This window comes from Solea solea, chromosome 1 (genome assembly GCF_958295425.1).
Source record: "Solea solea chromosome 1, fSolSol10.1, whole genome shotgun sequence".
In the NCBI taxonomy this organism is placed as follows: Eukaryota; Metazoa; Chordata; class Actinopteri; order Pleuronectiformes; family Soleidae; genus Solea; species Solea solea.
Genome location: NC_081134.1, coordinates 391,829 through 410,215, shown reverse-complemented (window position 1 = coordinate 410,215; position 18,387 = coordinate 391,829). Strand labels below are relative to the sequence as shown.

The 18,387-nt window shown below is 40.7% G+C and overlaps 1 protein-coding gene and 1 long non-coding RNA gene across 3 annotated transcripts in view; one reads left to right on the top strand and one right to left on the bottom strand.

Moving 5' to 3' along the window:
• Positions 1–629: 629 nt before the first annotated feature.
• LOC131462513 (uncharacterized) lies at positions 630–4,546 on the bottom strand. Of its 2 annotated transcripts, XR_009240891.1 has the most exons (3): positions 3,813–4,546; positions 1,931–2,001; positions 630–1,785 (listed from the first exon to the last, which is right to left on the bottom strand). XR_009240891.1 is itself a non-coding variant. In XM_058633799.1 (2 exons), exons 1-2 carry the CDS (start codon positions 4,408–4,410, stop codon positions 2,899–2,901), a joined length of 636 nt encoding a protein of 211 aa, XP_058489782.1. In that variant the 5' UTR covers positions 4,411–4,546; the 3' UTR covers positions 2,371–2,898. The 2 variants fall into 2 exon arrangements, 1 of the variants encoding a protein (XP_058489782.1); XM_058633799.1 differs by lacking the exons at positions 630–1,785; positions 1,931–2,001 and adding an exon at positions 2,371–2,936.
• A 6,291-nt stretch (positions 4,547–10,837) lies between these two features.
• The window catches only part of LOC131449122 (uncharacterized), a 31,209-nt gene continuing 23,659 nt past the window's right edge, over positions 10,838–18,387 (top strand). The window contains exon 1 of the long non-coding RNA XR_009234254.1: positions 10,838–11,187. This is a non-coding gene — a long non-coding RNA (uncharacterized LOC131449122). The remainder of the gene's footprint in view (positions 11,188–18,387) is intronic.

Sequence of the window (18,387 nt, the reverse complement as noted above, 5' to 3'; positions counted from 1 at the left end):
GCGTCACTTTAAATCACTTTACTGTCGACTCTTAGGATCACGCCAGCGTACAGCTGACCAGGCACATGTCCAGGACCCAGAGAGCCTTTCACTGAACTTTGTTTTTACCCTGAAGGGTAAGTGGCACTTTATGGTTCACGAGGATTAAACACTTTATGTTTTAAAGATAACAACATTTATCTTTCAAAGAGATAAAACACATATTTCCAAAAGAGCATTTTTGATTTGATTTAATGTTTATTATTGAGAACATAAACACATAGATTTAATATAAAAATCTGCTCATTTATTTGTCATTTATGCATTTATTTATGAACAAATGTTTAATTTCTATAAATAACTACACTCCATTGAATTAATAAATAATTCATTTTTTATGTAAAAGTAAAAGATGAGATTTACATTCATTCATCAGTTGATTGTTTAAAGTATCAAGGGGATAAAAAAATGACATAAAACTATCAAACTGTTAATACTGTGTTTATTTAAAATGATGTTATTTCTGTGTGTGTGTGTGTGTGTGTGTGTGTGTGTGTGTGTGTGTGTGTGTGTGTGTGTGCTGGGGCCCCACTTTCATAAGAGCACTTCATGGTTCACATATGGATGAAGAGCAGAAGTCTGTTCATATATTTATTTTTAAATAGACTTATTAAAATATAAAGTAAACATGATTCAAGTCTGGTTATTATTTTGTATTTGAAATAAGAGGAATTATCAGGACACATTTGCACCAAATGAAAAGTGATTTTAAATATCAGCACGTGTTTGATACGAGCTGCAGTCTGAGGTCACATGTGTGTCAATATTCAGGGAATATTCATTCACTGGCAACAGGAAATGAAATGTTTCTACATTTGACTGGAAAAACAGATCTGTCTCGTACTCTGAGTGCTCATTCAATGCAGCTTTTATTATTCTATCATTCTTATTATTCTGATTTTCTGATCTTGGCTTGTGTTTCTAATAAGACACAGAAACTAAAGTGACACATGTTCAGTCCACGTCTGGTTGAGGGTTTAAGTCTAATGACCCTCGTCATGTTGGTGATCATGTGCACGCTGCCATGCTAGCCTTACATTACGTGAACACACTGCTCATACAGATATCGTGACATAATAAGAAGAAGAAGAAGAAGAAGAAGAAACTGCTGTCAGACGAGACACTGAGACACCTCAAAGCAACACACACACACACACAGCAACAGAGGACACACTTTGCTGTCCAACACCACAGAGACAGACACAGACTGACAGACGCACAGTGGGACAGACTCTCAACATCAAACTATGGCTCAACAAACAAAATATGCATATCGCAAAAAAACAGATCAAACAAGTCTCTTTTGGAAGGGTGGGAGGTGGAGGTGTGGCTTCATCCAACCTGACAGTCCTCCCTGGTCGGTTGGGTGGGTGGGTTCGGTTGGGGTGAGGTACGTGGGTGGGTGGGTGTCGGAGAGGGGAGTCGGGGGTCGGGGCGAAGTGCGGACTCTCCTCGACTACGCGTATTCTTAAGCAATAACAACGTGATCCGTATTATCCACCCAAGAATACCCGTCACCGAAGAGAGTCTTTCAGAAAACATGGGAAGCTAAGCCAGAAACCACGTGTGCAGCGCCGCTGCCATTGCACCATCATCATCATCATCATCATCATCATCATCATCACCACCACCATCACCATCACCAACATCACCACCAGCATCAGGACCACGAGCAGCCTCCCTTCAGGCTCCAGTGGCAAACAGACACAGACACAGACAGAGACAGTGTGACAGTGGCATCCATCACTGCAGCATGTGTGGAGTGGAGAGAAAAACAGAAAAGAAAAAAGGAAAACAAGAAAAGAGCATTGTGTAAAAGCTCAGGTTATTCTTTCTTTGCTCTTTAAACACACACACACACACACACACACACACACAGTGAGTGCCTTACCTAGGCCAGGACCTGGTCTGTCTCCTGAAGACTTGGTCCAAATCATGGACGGCCAGCTTTCCTGCTCAGCCCTGGATGAGTTTGAATGGGATTTGGGGGGTGGGGGTGGGGTTGGGGTTGGGGGCGGGGGATGGAATGAGGGGTGGAGCGCACACACATAACAGGGGAGACGCAGGGTTAGAAAGGTCAGGCCCGGGGGCTGCCCCCCCCCCCCCCCTCCCCTGTACAGTCCATTACCACCCCCCCCATACCCGTGATCTTTGCCCCATGCAGCAACACATGTGGAGAAATCAACACATGGATTATACCACAGGAGGGGGGTGTCAGCGGTGTGCATGCATGTGGGGAACTCATTTGTTTGATTATTTAAAAATAGCGCTGGACTTTGGAGCCGCACCCCCGCAAACCCCCCCCCCCCCCCCCCCGCCCCAACACACACACACACACACACACACACACCGTTGATTTTTTTATAAAAAGGACTTTGTGAGCAGATTCCCTTAAATGTTCATTTACGATCATAACGACGACGACTCCTCCCCTTCTTATTTATTTTCAAATTAAAGCGACAAGCTTTTTAAACGCTGTAGCAGGTCCATGAATTATGTATGAAAAAATAAATTCAAGCAAATTTATTCCGTTCTATTCTAATTGAACTAGCCAGCTGAATACAAAGAGTATGCTCCAGTTAAACCCATCTGAAATCATTCCATTGATTTATCGCCTCTAATCAATATTTACTCTGCAGATGGTTTGGTTAAAGGAACAGGGATCTTGCTAATGTGTGTGTGTGTGTGTGTGTGTGTGTGTATCCTCAATGCCGAGGGCCAAATTACAATTTTATTGCACACGTTCATCAAACGTGAGCGATATTTGGGTCTTTTCTTTTTCTTGCAGGCACGGGAAACTAAAAACACTAAAGTGATTAAATCTGCAAACAAATAAGTGGGAAAAACACAGACTCTCGTTCATCTGGAAAACAAGTCTGTCTCTGCAGACGGACAAACTGACGGATGGAATCGACAGCAGGGTGGAGGTGTGGGCACAGAAGGAAAAGAAAGGAAAATGAGAGGAGGAGGAGGAGGAGGAGGAGGAGGGGTGGTGGAATCGAGGGAGAGGCAGATGAAGAATGGAGCAGGAAGAGAATAGAGAAGCAGATTAGAACTTGTATTTTTTTTTCTCTCCAGCTTCCTCCTCCTGTACGTCCCCTCCACATCGACACACACACACACTCTGCCAAAAGCAGGAAGACCCCCACCCATACAAGCAGCCCTGAGCCACAGAGAACTGGGATTTACCACCTGCAGCAAAACACACACACACACACAGACTCAGGTCAGCTCGCTCTGGTTATCATTGATTGTTCAGTGGAATCACCCCAGAGACTCATCAGATTACTGTGAGAGCAGGAGCTAAAGCTCAAATCAAACACCAACAACATTTTCTTTCCTTTTTCTTTCATCCTAACTTCAACACACACACACACACACACACACACACTTAGAAATTCAGCTCCGAGCAAACAAAGTACCACAGGTTGTCGGGGAAAGAGGAAGATGATGATGATGGGATGGGAGTGCAACATCCTCTCAGGTGTCATTTTCTACCCTTTTTCTGCCTTTCTTTCTTTCTTTCTTTCTTTCTTTCTTTCTTTCTTTTGTACAAATGAAATAAATGTCTTTGTTTTTTTTATTCTTTCTCAAACACCCGCCTCTTCCTCCCTGTGATTTAAGTTTAATGGTCATAGTGATGATCACATGACAGATTGGGGATGAAAGACACTTGCGGCAAAACAAAAGCGTTAATGTGATTAAAAAAAAGAAGAGAGAGAAATGTGAAATAAATGGGAGAAGAGAAAATAAAGTGCAACAACAGGTCTTACCCTCTTTTCTTCTTCTCCTCAGGACGGCTCTCCTGTAACCCAGGGTGTTGCCTTTTCCTCCGCTCTCCCTGTGCACCTCTTCTAAAATTCCCTCCCCTCCCCTCCTTCTTTCCTCCTCTTCTCCTGATGCCTTGTCGAGGGTCCGCGGCGAGCTTAGCAAGCTGGGAGGTGGTGATCTCCCCTCCTCCTCCCAGTTCCAGGAAGAGCTCCCTGAGGAGAAAGAGGAGGCAGATCCTGGCAGGAGACGGAGGATCCAGCAGCGGGAGCAGCAGCAGCAGCAGCAGTGATGGTGGTGGAGGAGGAGGCAGCAGTGGTGCTGATGCTGATGATGCTGCCAGAGAGGGCTGAGGGGAGGGATGCTTAACAAAAGATCTCCTCCTTGTTTCCCTCTCTTCTCCTCCTCTCTCCTCGTCCTCCTCCTCCACTTTTCCCCCCTTCTTTCACTCTCTCCTTCCCCTCTGTGCTCCTCCAGTGCAGAAAGGAGCCAGTTGTTGCTCCGCCGCCGCAAATAAACTGACAGCCGGTGACGAGCCGGGGCTGGGCGAAGGAGGGAGCAGCTGATAGACCAGAGAGAGAGGAAGAGGGAGAGGGAGAGCATGTGGTGTGATGTGGCATCTGCGAGAGAGTGATAGAGAGGAGAGAGGGATACGGAGGTAGAGATGGATGGGGGTGGGAGGATGGACGAAGGAGGAGGAGGAGAAAAGATGGTAAGCGAAAAGGTGGGGTGAGGCAGGATACACGGAGGGATGAGAGTGAGGGAGGGAGAGAGAGAGAGAGGGAGAGAGAGAGCAGAAAATAGAGAGAAAGATGTAAAGAAAAAGAGAAGCAATGAAAAGCCACCAGTCTTTATAATGGACTGTATTTCTGATATTAGAAAAAACAGAAGATAATTAGATTTGATCTTCACACACACACACACACACACACACACACACACACACACACACACACTGACTGTGATCATCTCTAATGGTTGACAAAAGCTTCTGCACACACACAAACATAAATCAGCTCTGTGTGTGTGTGTGTGTGTGTGTATGTGTGTGTGTGTGTGTGTGTGTGTGTGTGTGTGTGTACATGTACAACAGTTTGAATCATTTTATTTCGTCTTTGTTGAGGCAGAAAGGAGACAAGGAAAGGTAATAAGGTGTCATGAGTCATACAGATGTCCCCTATTCCATGTCTCGGAAAAGTGGAAAGTGGGATTAAGATTATTAATGGTCACTGAAATCAGCCAAAACCAGGGAGAGACTGGAAAGAATGAAATGAAGGTAAAAATGGAAAAAAATGAAGAATCTGAGGTAATTCATCATCACAATCATTGATTTAGGATTAAATCCATAAAAAAACACAGCAGCATCATTTTCTAAGAGAAAATATCCATGACTAGTCACATGTTCATCATCATCATCATCATCATCATTACTATTATTTTAGTATTATTGTATTAATTTAATTGAGATAGAATCATCAAGTGAAGCCAGTCCATCAGTGTGAAGCTCAGAGTGAGAGGAAACATGGACGCTGCTGCAGGGAACACAATTAAAATAAAATGCAAAAAGAAAAAGGAAAAAAAAAACAGAGGAATGAGAGAAAGAGGGAAAAAATAAAGCAATTTCCTCGGGGGCTGATTTAAGGTCTCCTTAATGCCAACTGGTCTCTTAACTCGCCACAACAGGCCTTGACTTTTCAAGCTGACATTTTCAATTAGCGAGGCTTGAAATTATTTTAGCAGCGAGAAAGAGAGACAAGGTTTTTGACTGCAAGATAATGGTCAGATGGTATTAGATTCCCTGTAGGTGTCCACAGCTCTGTCTCTCTCTCACACACACACACACACAGAGAGAGAGAAGAAAAGCAGGACTGATATTGTTCCATTCTTTTTCAAAGCAGCGAGGGACATGGAATGCACACAAGCATCAAACAAGCTTTCATGTTTCCCTCTTTCCTCTTTACATTAGCTGCTCTCAAATCACAGGCAGCAAATGTTTCAGTCTGGGAAAAATCAACACATTCATTTGTTGTGTGATGAACTGTTTGTGAGTCTGTTTGCTCCGTTCATACGACATGAACATCATTTAAAACATCTTTATTTCTGCTCCCGCCTCTGACATGCGTCAATGTCCAGAGTCAAAGGAAATTCAAATCTCCCAAGAATTCCACTGTGATTGTGTCACACCGGAGGGAGAGTGGAGGGTGAAATTATCACACAGGGTTTATCTTGGATGGAGATGGTTTCTTAGTACACACACACACACACACATATTTATATGTGTGTGTGTGTGTGTGTGAGCAGTGAAAGAGAGAGAGAGAGAGAGAGAGAGAGAGAGAGAGAGAGAGAGAGAGAGAGAGACAAAGGAGTTAGTTGAAGCTGTGGTTCTGGCTTTGTTTCATGGTGGTGCAGTGCCCCCTGGTGGTATCTAGTAGGTGTGTCACCTGCTGCTGCTGCTGTTAGAGCTCATTGTTCAGCCACACCGTCCTTTTTTTTTCTCTCTTTTTTTTTGACGTAAAACAGCAAAAGAGGAAACCAAATCTGTGACGGGCAGACAAAGGCAGATTAACTGCACCGGTCATTGTGTGTAAAACGACAGGAGATGGACCGCAGTGTCCAGAAAATGGAATCAGTGAGCGGTGATAATTATTAGTCGTTGTATTCATAAATAGCTGTAGCACTGACATCGACCATTAAACAGGAAAACAAAACTTTCTGCACAAACAGAGATCACAGGCTCAGATAAGAGCAGATGGACGGACTTCATTGATCCTGAAACTTGGAAATTCCTTTTCTAAAAATAACATTAAGAGGCTTTCAGTTCAGTTCAGTTCAGCATTCCAACATAAATGTCCAAAACAATCTGATTGGACAAAGAAATGCAGCAACAGCACAGACACAGCGACTCAAAGAGAGAGAAAGGTGCGATGAGGCTGTGGGCAGCTTTTCTCCTCCAGGAAGGTCTCGTCTTTTCAAAGCAGCAGCCGGCTCCACAAAAGGCAGTGAATAGGGTTTGAAACGCCACAAGGCCGTCTGTGCTGCGACATGTACGACACGACTGGAACACACAGACACAGACAGAAAAGCAGAAATCAATAAACTATTACCAGCCAATTAATCCTATGAAGCCATTTACAATGGCAGGGGGAAGAGGCTTGACAGCTGGGTTTCCTCTGGACACCTCGTCTTAATTAGAGAAAACCTACAGAAAACCTAACCCTGTCTCAGATACAGATGTGTGTCAAACTCATTTCATCCATTCACATTAACAGGTTATTATATATATATATATTATTATTATTGTTTTTTTAAGATTAAGAAAATATCGTGACCCAAATCACAACATAAATCAAAGTAGTTATTGCACTTTTTGGTAATTAGCACATTAATATTACCAAATGTTGTGCTGCATTTCCATAAATTATATTTCTATAATGTATGTATTTTTGATGGTTTTGAATCATGACGTCACTTCCTGTTTTTATCTGTCATCACCCATTTGTTCTGAAGTGAAGTGTGACTTCTGCACATTTTTAATTTACATGTAAGAAATAAAAAAACATGTTATTCTTATCAAATAGATGTTTTTATAATATATTTCGTTTCAGTTGTATATCTTATGAAATAAAATACACATTTTTGTGTTGTCTTTAGTTCTAGTTGTGTAACCGTGTGCTTATTTTCACCATGACTGTGCAGCTGAAAACAAAAGAGACGTGGAGGATCCTTGCATGAAACAGCCGTCTGCCCTTTATTTTCTTCATAAACACGAGTCTTTCATAAATTCACCACTTCCTTTCAAGATGGCTTTCAACATTTGAGCCACTGACTGTGGCTTCTTACTACATTTGCCATAAGTTTTAACAATAAAAATAGTTTAAAATCCATTGTTATTAGCGGTAACAGGAAGCAGTCACACATCTGCACACGTGCAGAACAAATCAGGTTTCTGGTAACAGCTTGACAATAAGTATCACTTACATTTTCCTAAAATATAATAGACTTTATCGTAGTTTGTTTCATTTTATTAGTTAATTTGATCAAATAAGATTCACGTTTTTTATTTCATTCCACAACTGCAACAACATTTTTAGGATCATTTTACAAATATTTCAGGGGAAATCACTTTGATTGGCTCGCCACTTTTTTTAAGAAGGAAAAACAATTGTTTGTTTTTGTAATACTGATTGTGGCCATTAGGGGGTGCTGTGCATTTTTAATTAGCAAATGTTTTCTATAACAGATGCTTTGAGAAGTTGAGGTGACAACATTAAAACAGTTAAAAAAAATTCAAATTGATTTATAAATAACTATTTGTTTAAAACACTGTTAATAAGTTAATTTACGAATGTATGCCCATTTATGCAGTCATGTCAACAGCTAATTTAAGCAAGTTTAATCATTATTCATAAATGAGTTTGCTTAATTGCAATGAAGAAATGTGACAGTGGTTTTGTTTTGTTTTGTTTATTTGTTCACAGTTTTCACCTCATGTGTCGCCCTGAATAAGTCTTAAGTTCATTTTTAGTAAATGCTCCAACTTACTTACTTAGTGAAGGAATCAGTTCCGAGGGATGTTTGCTTAATGAATAACAAATGAATTCTGTGTTAAATGACATATAATATGGGGTGAGTTTTTTGGGGACCCAAAAAATCTCCCAAGGCCTATATGTGGGTCCCGACCCAGTCTTTGGGAATCACTGTTTTATAAAACATGGTTCCAAAGCAAAGTTGACCACTTAGCATCTCCTTTAGGAGTCAAATATGAGGCAGAACATTTTCAAAGAATGTGTTTCTTATGTGCTAACCAGACATTATTTTATACTCAAGTTAAACATTAATGATACACATCGTTAGATTATCATCTCTTATTTTGAAGTCCTTTTCGTCCTCTGTGATTACCCGACCTGTGGGTGAAGTTCCATTTTGCAGCTGAGTAATTTCATACATTGAACCTTTAAACAATTTTTTTTTTTTTGTTCTGTTACAAAATCACAAAGAAGTTAGTTGTGAGTTATTTTAAATGAATAGTTGTTGAATGAAAGTGGCCATGTGATGTGGAGGTGTATCTCTAATTTCAGTCACTTCACCATATACAGAATATACAGGCGCTCAGTTTGCTGCAAACCTGGGAAGCTGGAAGTTTAGTGACAGAAGATTGTTTCATGCTGCAGAGTTAAAACCTCAAACTTTCCCTTCACATGGTGGTGTTTGTGTTTTCTGCTCTCGAAACAAAAGACATTCCGACTGAAAGAAATCCTCGTGATGTCAAAATATTCCATATGGCATTATGATTTGTGGGATGTGGGATTTTCTACAGGGGATGGTTTCAGACATGAGGCGACATATTGTAAGAACAAACAAAGTTTAATTCAAATGATAATTTCATTCAAATGATAATTGCTCCTATAAGAACTCTATCATGGAACATGAAAAATATCATACGTCCATTGTTTTCTTAGTTATCAATCCTTTTGAGGATCAACTCTCTCTGGCTGTCTATAACATACATATTTATGTTTAAAGAGGCTAAAATCAGTTTACTTATTCTATTAATAGAAATAAATGTATATACAAACAATCAGCATTACATTACATTATTAAGGAATATGATGCCATGTGTTCTCACATGGACCCTAAATGAGAACAGTTGTTGCCAGTGAATCATTAAAGACACGTGCAGTTGTTGGTCTGTGCTTCAGCGTCAGTGCGACACTGGAGCGTTAATGAGGAACAGAAGTCCGTCCTGGAAAACTAAGGAGCTCCACTTCCACGCTAACAAGCGTCAGCCTCGGAGTCCAGGCAGAGAGGCTCCAGAGCGGGTTGTTCATGGGTGACCTCTGGCCCTCATTCACAGATCTTTGCATAACTGCGGCGTCTTCCCGGGATTGTGATGCTGCTTATGGTTCTAGAGGTCAACAGAACGAGGGAGGCAGTTATCAGGTGCAGCGCTGCAGAGGGCAGACACGGGGCAAGAGGGACACGAGCTGTGGATGGAGTCTATCAGAGCTTGTTTCATCACGATGAAAAGCTTACGATGATCCACAGTAGATCTGTGTGACGACAGATTTCTACTTCAAACACAAAGTGCTATTTACAAGCCGAGCGACATCGTTATGCCTCTGTGTCGGTGTCATGTTGTGAATCTATTTGTCCGTTTGTCTGCCTGCTCAGATCAGTCCTGTGTGGATAATGTAAGTCACAAATAACGGGAGAGATTTTCACCTCATTTGACTCAAACTGACAGTGAAATGTGTTTGTGATCATATTTCAATAAGACATTCACGGATTATCACAAAACATCAAAAATACACAACTTTCTTTTGTCTTTGTACAGTGCACAGGCCTCGAGTCAGTAATTCCAGTTTTATTGTTTTTTTTTATTAGCTTAAAATGATTGCTCATGTGTTCTGAACTCCAGTTGTTTGAAACACATAAGCTATAATACACTTTACCTTCTGTGGTTTTTGATCAGGCTTCCTTCTTCTTACGAATGATAGGTGAGGAGTTGATGGTGTACAAAGAACCAAACAAACAAAACCAAACAAAAGGGATTTTATTTGGTTAAGTCAAACATCAGGCCGAGCTCTGCAGCAGCTCTGGAGAATGTTTTTGCCGAATCTCCGAACAATTCTGCCTGCTTAGGAGCAGGTACCTACTTTTAAGGGTTTCTCTAACATCCTTATCTCAAACCCCACATTTGAGGGTCGCCCCACTTCTCCTGTTTTCTAGGGGCCCTGTTTTCCTGGGAAACCAGTTGTGTCGGCTCATTCTATACACCCTCACCATCGTACATCTTAGAGTACTCAGGTTTTGACACTGGTGCCATTCAGTCAACACAGGAAGCCTGTGGAGTTAGGGTTGTTTGGTGCTGTCAATGGTGACGTCACATTCCACTGCTGTTGTTCTTTCTCGGCCAATCAGCTGCTCCTCACAGAGGAAACACATGGCTACTTAATATTCTGCTGCTGCTGCTGCTGCTCACTGTGACAGTGTGTGCGTGCGTGTGCGTGCGCGTGCGTGTTGTCGTCACTGTTGAATGAAGATGAACGAGGACAAACATTTGACAGAAGAACTAAATGTTTGTCTGTACTTCTGAACGAAGGCAGAGACTTCCGGTCTCGCGGGCCCCGCTCTCACTGCTGATGTGCTCGCGGACTTTATGCTAACGCGTTAGCATTTAAGCTAGCGCACTTTCTCCGGAGTTTATTGACAAACGGATGGATTATTTAATCCCGAACGAGAGTGACAGGACATGGGAATAACTGGACACGCTGAGGTGAAGAGAAACACCCGTTGTGAGATGACGACATGACGTCAGCGATGAAAAAGAAAAGAAGAAGAAAGCACGAACCTCTTATTCACCTTCTATCTTCTTATGGGGTGAGTTTTCATTCACGTGTTCATAAACATGTTTTTGTCTTTTAATAATCCACTGTGCTTTCACAACATTAGTGGCTACATTGTTATTAGCTTTAGCTCAGTATTGTTTTAAAATGGAAACTTGTGTTTGATCAGGTGATCATATTAGAAACTGTAACGGGAGCATGTGACGTCTGCTATTAATATGAAGAACAAACCAGGGCCGGTGCTAAGCTTTTGGGGGCCTAATAATTGGTCAGAGGTATAGGAAGCGGTGGCTCTGCTGATGTGTTTGAATAATGTGTGAATGACACAGCTTTGACTGTGATGCTAATGATTTGATGAAACTGTATTTACTGCAACTGCAAAGTGTTATTTCAAAAAGAAAAGAAACAACAACAACAACAACAACACAAACAGAGGATGGAAATATGACGACACTAGTGTAAGGACAAGAAATGATAACAGAATAAGCCACACCCTCCTTCCTATATATTTTCCCCTTTCATTTCCAATGTTAAGGTTTTTATGTCCAGTTATGTTATGTGTTGTAAATGTATTGTTGTGTGTAGCAGTGTAGCTCACAGAATAGTATCTGTGCTCCAGTTCCTGTGATAAGAAGTCGCACATACAGAGAGGTGTGCTTTCACTGACAGCTACACCAGGAGGGGGTTGGACTATGTAAATGTGATGATTCTGTCTCTTGGCTCCCAGAAGGTGTAAATCTTTGAGGCTAAAATTGTCCCTTAAGCAGTTTGAGGAGTGCCTACATTCAAATGTCCACTTCTTCAAAGATATTCAGATTTCCATGTGTTAGACATTGATGGAAAGCTTAATAAATAACTGAAAATGCCCCTCAGCCCACTTGTTGCTGGTTTTGCCGTGGATGGGCACATGTTTCTGCAAACCACAGATACTTCATGTATGAACTTTCTGCCTAAAGATTTGAAAAAGAGAAAGCCATTGTGTTTACTCTGACTTTGTATGATTTATTAGATATCAAGTGTGGTGGACTTACGATAGAGCTTTCTTTGTCAAAACTTAAACGCCAGAAAAATAGAACAGCAAAGGAAGGAAAACTCCATAAAACACTCAAACATGGCACTCATTCCTGTAGAACGGCACAAAGGGCCTGCTCTACACCTGAGGGCATGAAATCAAATCAAAAATTCCACAAAATGTGTAAATATTATTTTAATCATTACTTCATCATGATCCTCTATACTAAATGGATCAAATCCTGATTTGAAACAGAGACATTTCAGGGTGAATGTGACAGTCATTGTTTTTACTGCCACTCTTTTCCAGTACATTGGCTCTTATTTAACTCCATTGGTCAGAGAATAGACTGCTCCACAAATTATTATTGGTATTATTTTTTTGCAGGCAGTTTTAAGACAGGAGTGTATTGTGAATGAACTGTGTTAGCTCTATGTCCCATTAGAGAACAATCTCATTAGTTCTGCAAGCTTTGTCCCACTCTTCGGTTAAAAAGTCTTTATTGGATGAAATAAAATGAAATCCTGAGTACAATAAATTGCTTGTTTGTGGTAGATTTATGGACTTCATGTTGCATATGTGTTAGTTTGTTTGTTGTCTTGGCCAGGTCTCTGTTTTATAGAGGTTTTCTCTCATAGGGACTTCAGTAAAAAGCAATAAGTGAATGGAAAGTCATCAGAGCTGCAGAGAGAAAACAGAAAGAAGCTGTAGAGCCTGTGGGGACTGACAAACACTACAATAGTGTGTCATAGCTCGCTGGCATGTTACAGACCTTAGCTCAGCAGTTGTGATAGAGTGAGTACTGTGTGAGTAGACAGTAAGTCAGCAGGCCTCGACAACTAAACCGTATGTGGGGCTGTGGATTTTTAGTCTGCCTTGTTATCTGACACACTGATGTTCTTTAGTTGAAGTGACAAATGCTTCAGAATATCAGAGATCAGCAATTTGACATCACTGCAGCCTCAGTCAACACGTTCAATGTTGTTATTTAGTATTTTGTTCATTGTTCATTGATCTTTACCTCAGTGACACAAACCTTCTGATGAGCAGCCGTAGATCGAGGCCTCCTGTCTCAGCGTGAGCAAAACAATCAGCGACTTTCTCTGGAATTTGGTGAAGTAGAGTGACGTCGTGCATCTTCCAGAATTGTCAAAGAAGGCTGTTTTTTAACAGCAAGATAAAGAGACAAACACATTTTAAAGATATTATAGACATAGACAGGTGTAGATTTTCATAAGTCACAGCCATGTTTTCACAAAGAGTGAGTGTCAATGTCACTATCTGGTTGTTGGTGCGAGGGGCAAATAATCAGCATCGACCATGTGTCAGTACCTCGTACAATCACACTTCCACCCATTTATGTCCTCATGCAAATGAGTAGCATGTTATCAATATTTTTCAAACTTGCATCTCGTCAGTGCAAGCTTTCCCATGACTGAATCATTAGCAGCATTATTGGCCTTTTCCATTATACACTGTTGTTGTTTTTTTGCTTTTCCATCAGTGATAGTTCCAGTTATTCCAGAAAATTCAGTCAGGAGAGACTTTGATTTTAGTTATTTTATTTACATCTATTCAAATGAGTATAAACACAAAACTAATTTTATTTCTTATGCTGGAATATGCAGAAATATAAGTTAACACTTGTTTTATTTTATTAAAATATGGTGGAATGTGAAATAGGTTTAAATGCTCAATCATTTTCTTCAAGTCAGAGACATTTTTGCTTGATGCAATGTGCATAAAGTTAAAAGATTGAAACAAGTGTTGAAAAAAAAAAAAGGAATGTTAAATCCCTCAGTTTTTTTTCCTGTTGCACTTTTTGTTGTCGCCCGTGAATTACTCACATGTCCACGGTGTTATTTGCTGTTTTTATTTCCTGTTGATATGCAAAGGCCTTTAATGATAAAGAGGGTTTTTCATGAATTATAGACAGACAGAGACAAAATACACAAATCAAACAGCCTCAGTCCTGAGTGGACACATTACAACACTGAATCAGAAGATCTTGAAACATGATGAGAGTGTACTTAGAGGAGGGGCACCAGTGTCCTAGAGAGGTGAACAAATATTGCATCGCTGCTGCATTGTTAGCATTTGTTAGCACTTCCCATCTGAAGTTCTATTCTTATTCAACATATGCTTTGGACATAAAACCCACAAACAAACAGATGCAAATGAGAGTTCAGCAATAAAGGTGAAGGGGAAAAAGGGGGTGAAGAAACCGTAAATTAGTTTTCTATCACTAGAGCCCACAAATCACCCCCTCCCTCCTCCCTCCCTGCCTCCCCCTGTCGATGCAGTTGGAGGAGAGTTATGGTGCCACCGTCTGTATTTACAGCTGCAGACAGTTCTGTTCTGTGTTTATTTGTGTACAAACTGTCTGAATATTGAGGACCGGCCTCGACCAGCTGCTCTAGGTCCTTCCTGCCTCGGCACTCCTCTGTCGCTCTCTTCCCTCAAATGAACCTCAGCTTTTGGACTTTTTGGTGGCTCAGGATCACTCATCACCACTTAAAGGGTTAGTTCATGTTTTTTTGTGCGTTCAGCCTGTTGTAAGTTGATGTAAATTATCTTGGAGACATTATTTGAAGATAAATTCCTATTTATGTTGTTGCTTTAACAAGGACAACAATGGACGAAAGATGGCACATTAACATGAGAGTGAATTAGTAAATTATGGGAATATTCAGGAAAATTGTTTTGGGACTCAAAAAAAGAGGTTCTGACTCAGTCTTTAGGAATCAAGTGATTCTCGTAGAGAATTCTCATATTCTCAGAGAAGTGAAGCCTGGAACTATGCTACTTGCAAAAAGAACTAAAATGCATGTCTTACTTGATTTAAAACCCAATTATTCTGATTCTGATTCTCCAAAAGAACATGATGTCGGTAAAGCATGCCACATGTGAGTGGACACCGGTGTCAGCTAAAATTGTGCAGTAGGTGCCTGGTTGCAGGTGACGACATCAAAAGTCTGGTTTTTAAAGAACTGACATGGCACTGGTTTGCAACTGGAAGACTGTGTATGTGCATTTGGCTCTATGCTCAAGACTACCATCACAGCATTTGTGCACAGCATCTCTCATATTGATACAGTAACATCTGAATCACTGATGCCATAGTACTGACAAAATGCCAGCATTGACTTTGCCGAAAGTGTCGCCATCAACTCGCTGGTAGAGCGAGTCGCCTTTCAGTTGGAGGGTTGTGGGTTCGACTCTCTACAGTCTACATACATGATGTGTATTGGCAGTGAGTGAATGGGTATGAAAGATGCACATTGTTGCGCTGTATGAAAGTGTGAGTGGCAAAACTTCACCGTGCACCAGCCTTGAGCCTTGACAAGAAAAGTGCTATACAAAGACACACAATTCTAAATCTGTGCAATTGTATCAACACCTTCATAAAACAGATCCATTAAAAAAAGAAAAGAAGAAGAAAAGTCAGAAGAGCCAGCTAGAGGTATGTGGTTACTACGGAGACGACAGAAACCTTTCACCACTGCATAAACAGAAAACAATTAATGATCAGTGTTTTGAAGGTCTGTAATGAGTCAGGGTGTGTACAAGTGTTTTATTTTCTTCATTATGTTTCCATCTATTTTGAACATTCCAATACTTTTACAGTCATCACAAACCTCAGCCAGTGTGTGTGTGTGTGTGTGTGTGTGTGTGCGTAATACAGTTTTTAACCAGAAAGTAAATGAAGGCTTGTGACCACAGGCGATCCTTGGGAAAGGCAGCCTGGCCTGTGGCAAGCAGCAGGTTCTTTTTTGACTGAATCAGAAAAGCCCAATTATCAGCCATGCCTTCTCTCACTACATGAGACGCATATGTTTAAATGCAGGACTTTCACAGAATAAAAAAAGATGAAAGGTGACACTTGGACCATCCTTGTGAGGAAATCAAATTTGCTACATCAACATAATAGAAAAATATAAAACCAGACCGGGGGTTGTGTGAATACAAATAAAGAGGAGCTGTTGAAAAAGATCCAATGGTTTCAAAGCTCATGGGCATCGTCACTATATTCAAACAAAGCAAACATAGCAACAAATAAACACGTAAATACAAAATGATTGGTGTCATTGTGAAAACACTAATTAACTACACCCCACCAGTCACAGAGACACCAACTGCTCACAACACTGTTCTTTTTACAATCTGTTTTATATCTCACCAACAAAGAGCAGTTAAGCACTTAAGTCGACCAAACAGTCACTTCAGACTTGACTTGACCTCAAAAGACTTAATTATACCAGCAGGTGTCAGTGGCAGGTTGGTCCCGGTGGTCTGGCGCTGTACTCTGCGTCAACAGGAAGTAGCAGAGAATAATAAGTGCTCAGGTGAGTATCAAAGTAAATGGTTATCCTCAGTTCTTTCACACTGTGAAAGTCAGGTTCAGGATAACTGAAGCCAGTGGGTGGAGTCTGACAATATGTTTTATTCAACAACAACAACCCAGCGGCAACCCCAAACAAAGTCAGTGATGCGATGAAGAGTAGCTACTAGCAGAACTCTACTTTGGCTTTTGAGCCACTTGAAGGACTGAGTGAGACCAAATGGTTTCTAATCTGGCTCAGTGGACAAGATGGGTCATGAACGACTGATTAAACATGCTACTGGAGCTGGAGCAATTAAACCTGCAATTGTGGGAGTGAAGGGATCATCCACCTCCAGGTTTGCATTAAAAGGGTATAGGAGGGCTCCCACCACAAGTTGCACCAAGTTAGTACATGTGACAACTGCTACCATGGCAACAGAGGTGGAAATGAGAGACCTCAGAAACTAAATATAGTTACTGAAATCACAAGTTACTGCACTCACAGCTTTGTCTTTGGTGCAGTGAACCCTTTTTATCTGGGGCCCCTGTTAATGCTCAGGATAAAAAAAGGTATTTCAGTTTTTAAAAAAGGGGAAAAAAGTGTCTCCCACATTATCATCAGCACGCAGTATGCTCTACTTAGATGTTTTTTTATGGAGACCCTCAGCAAATAACTTCATACTTCATATTCAAACTAAACTCAGAAACGACCTCATTACCTCGATTACCTCTTCATAAATGGTCACTGAAAGTATTTGAGTGAAAACCCGGTTTGAATTATACATACCATGATTTGACTAGTTTTTATGTAAAAAGTTAGGGACACAATCATTGTAACCTAAGTTTCCATTATTGTACATGCTTTTATTGTGATGTGAAAGCGTGCTCCAGAATAGAATGAGGGAAAGCTTATCAGATGGTTATAGATGTCGTTCAGTGTCGTAATGTAACAAAGTACAAATACTTTGTTACTGTACTCAAATAGAATTTTCCCATATCTGTACTTCGTTACTTATATTTCTGATAACTTTTACTTTTACTCTGATACATTTTTCTTAACCATCTTTGTTACTCGTTACTACAAAATAAAAGTTGAGTTGGTGGCGTAATGCCCGTTTGTTGTCGCTAGTTGTTTTTAGCGGCACCAGCTGTTAGCCACTCAGCTATTAGCCGCAGATTTCGGCTCCAAGTGGACTTAAAACACACCAGCGGCTCGTTGCACCGTTGTGTCCGACACCGAGGCTCTGCTCTCCGGGTTTCTGGTCTCCTGTCTGCGGGTTAGCTGAGCGGCCAACCGGTGAGCTAGCGAGCTCATGCAGATAAACCACAGATTTATCAGTTTGTCTAGAAGTTCCACAAACTCCAAAAGTTTCAAAAATACAAGCAGACACACGGAGGTTGAGAGAGAGTTTTTCACCATTCATAACGGAAGGTTCATTTTAACGTTTAAATACTTTTACTTTTACTTCTAATACTAACTACTCTGTACTAATAAGTACATTTTATATCAGAAAATTACTTTGATACTTAAGTACAGTAAATGTCAGCTACTTTAAGACTTTTACTCAAGTAATATTGTAAAAGGTGACTTTAACTTCTACCAAAGTCATTTTCTGGAAAGATACTTGTACTTAGTTGCTGTATAAGTACTTTATACTAGACTGATGTCGTTACAGATGGTGTTATGTTTCCATACTTGTGTAAAGCACCAGGAGGTTTTGTAAGGACCAGATATACTCAGTCTGTCAGCTTCTGTCATATATTTCTCGATCCCGAAATTTTTCAGAAGCTTTTCCTGTCAACATGGTGTTGTGAGCACACATGAGTCACATGAAGTCTGAAGCGTTATACACACACAGAAGAAAATCATATGCTTTTCTTCAAACGAATTGGATGAC

Bases quoted from the DNA above. Each gene is read 5' to 3' on its own strand.
- LOC131462513 (XM_058633799.1), bottom strand. From the start codon at position 4,410: ATGCTCTCCCTCTCCCTCTTCCTCTCTCTCTGGTCTATCAGCTGCTCC. The intron at 2,937-3,812 runs GTAAGACCTGTT...TCCATCCGTCAG, and splicing joins GAGGAGAAGAAGAAAAGAGG to TTTGTCCGTCTGCAGAGACA.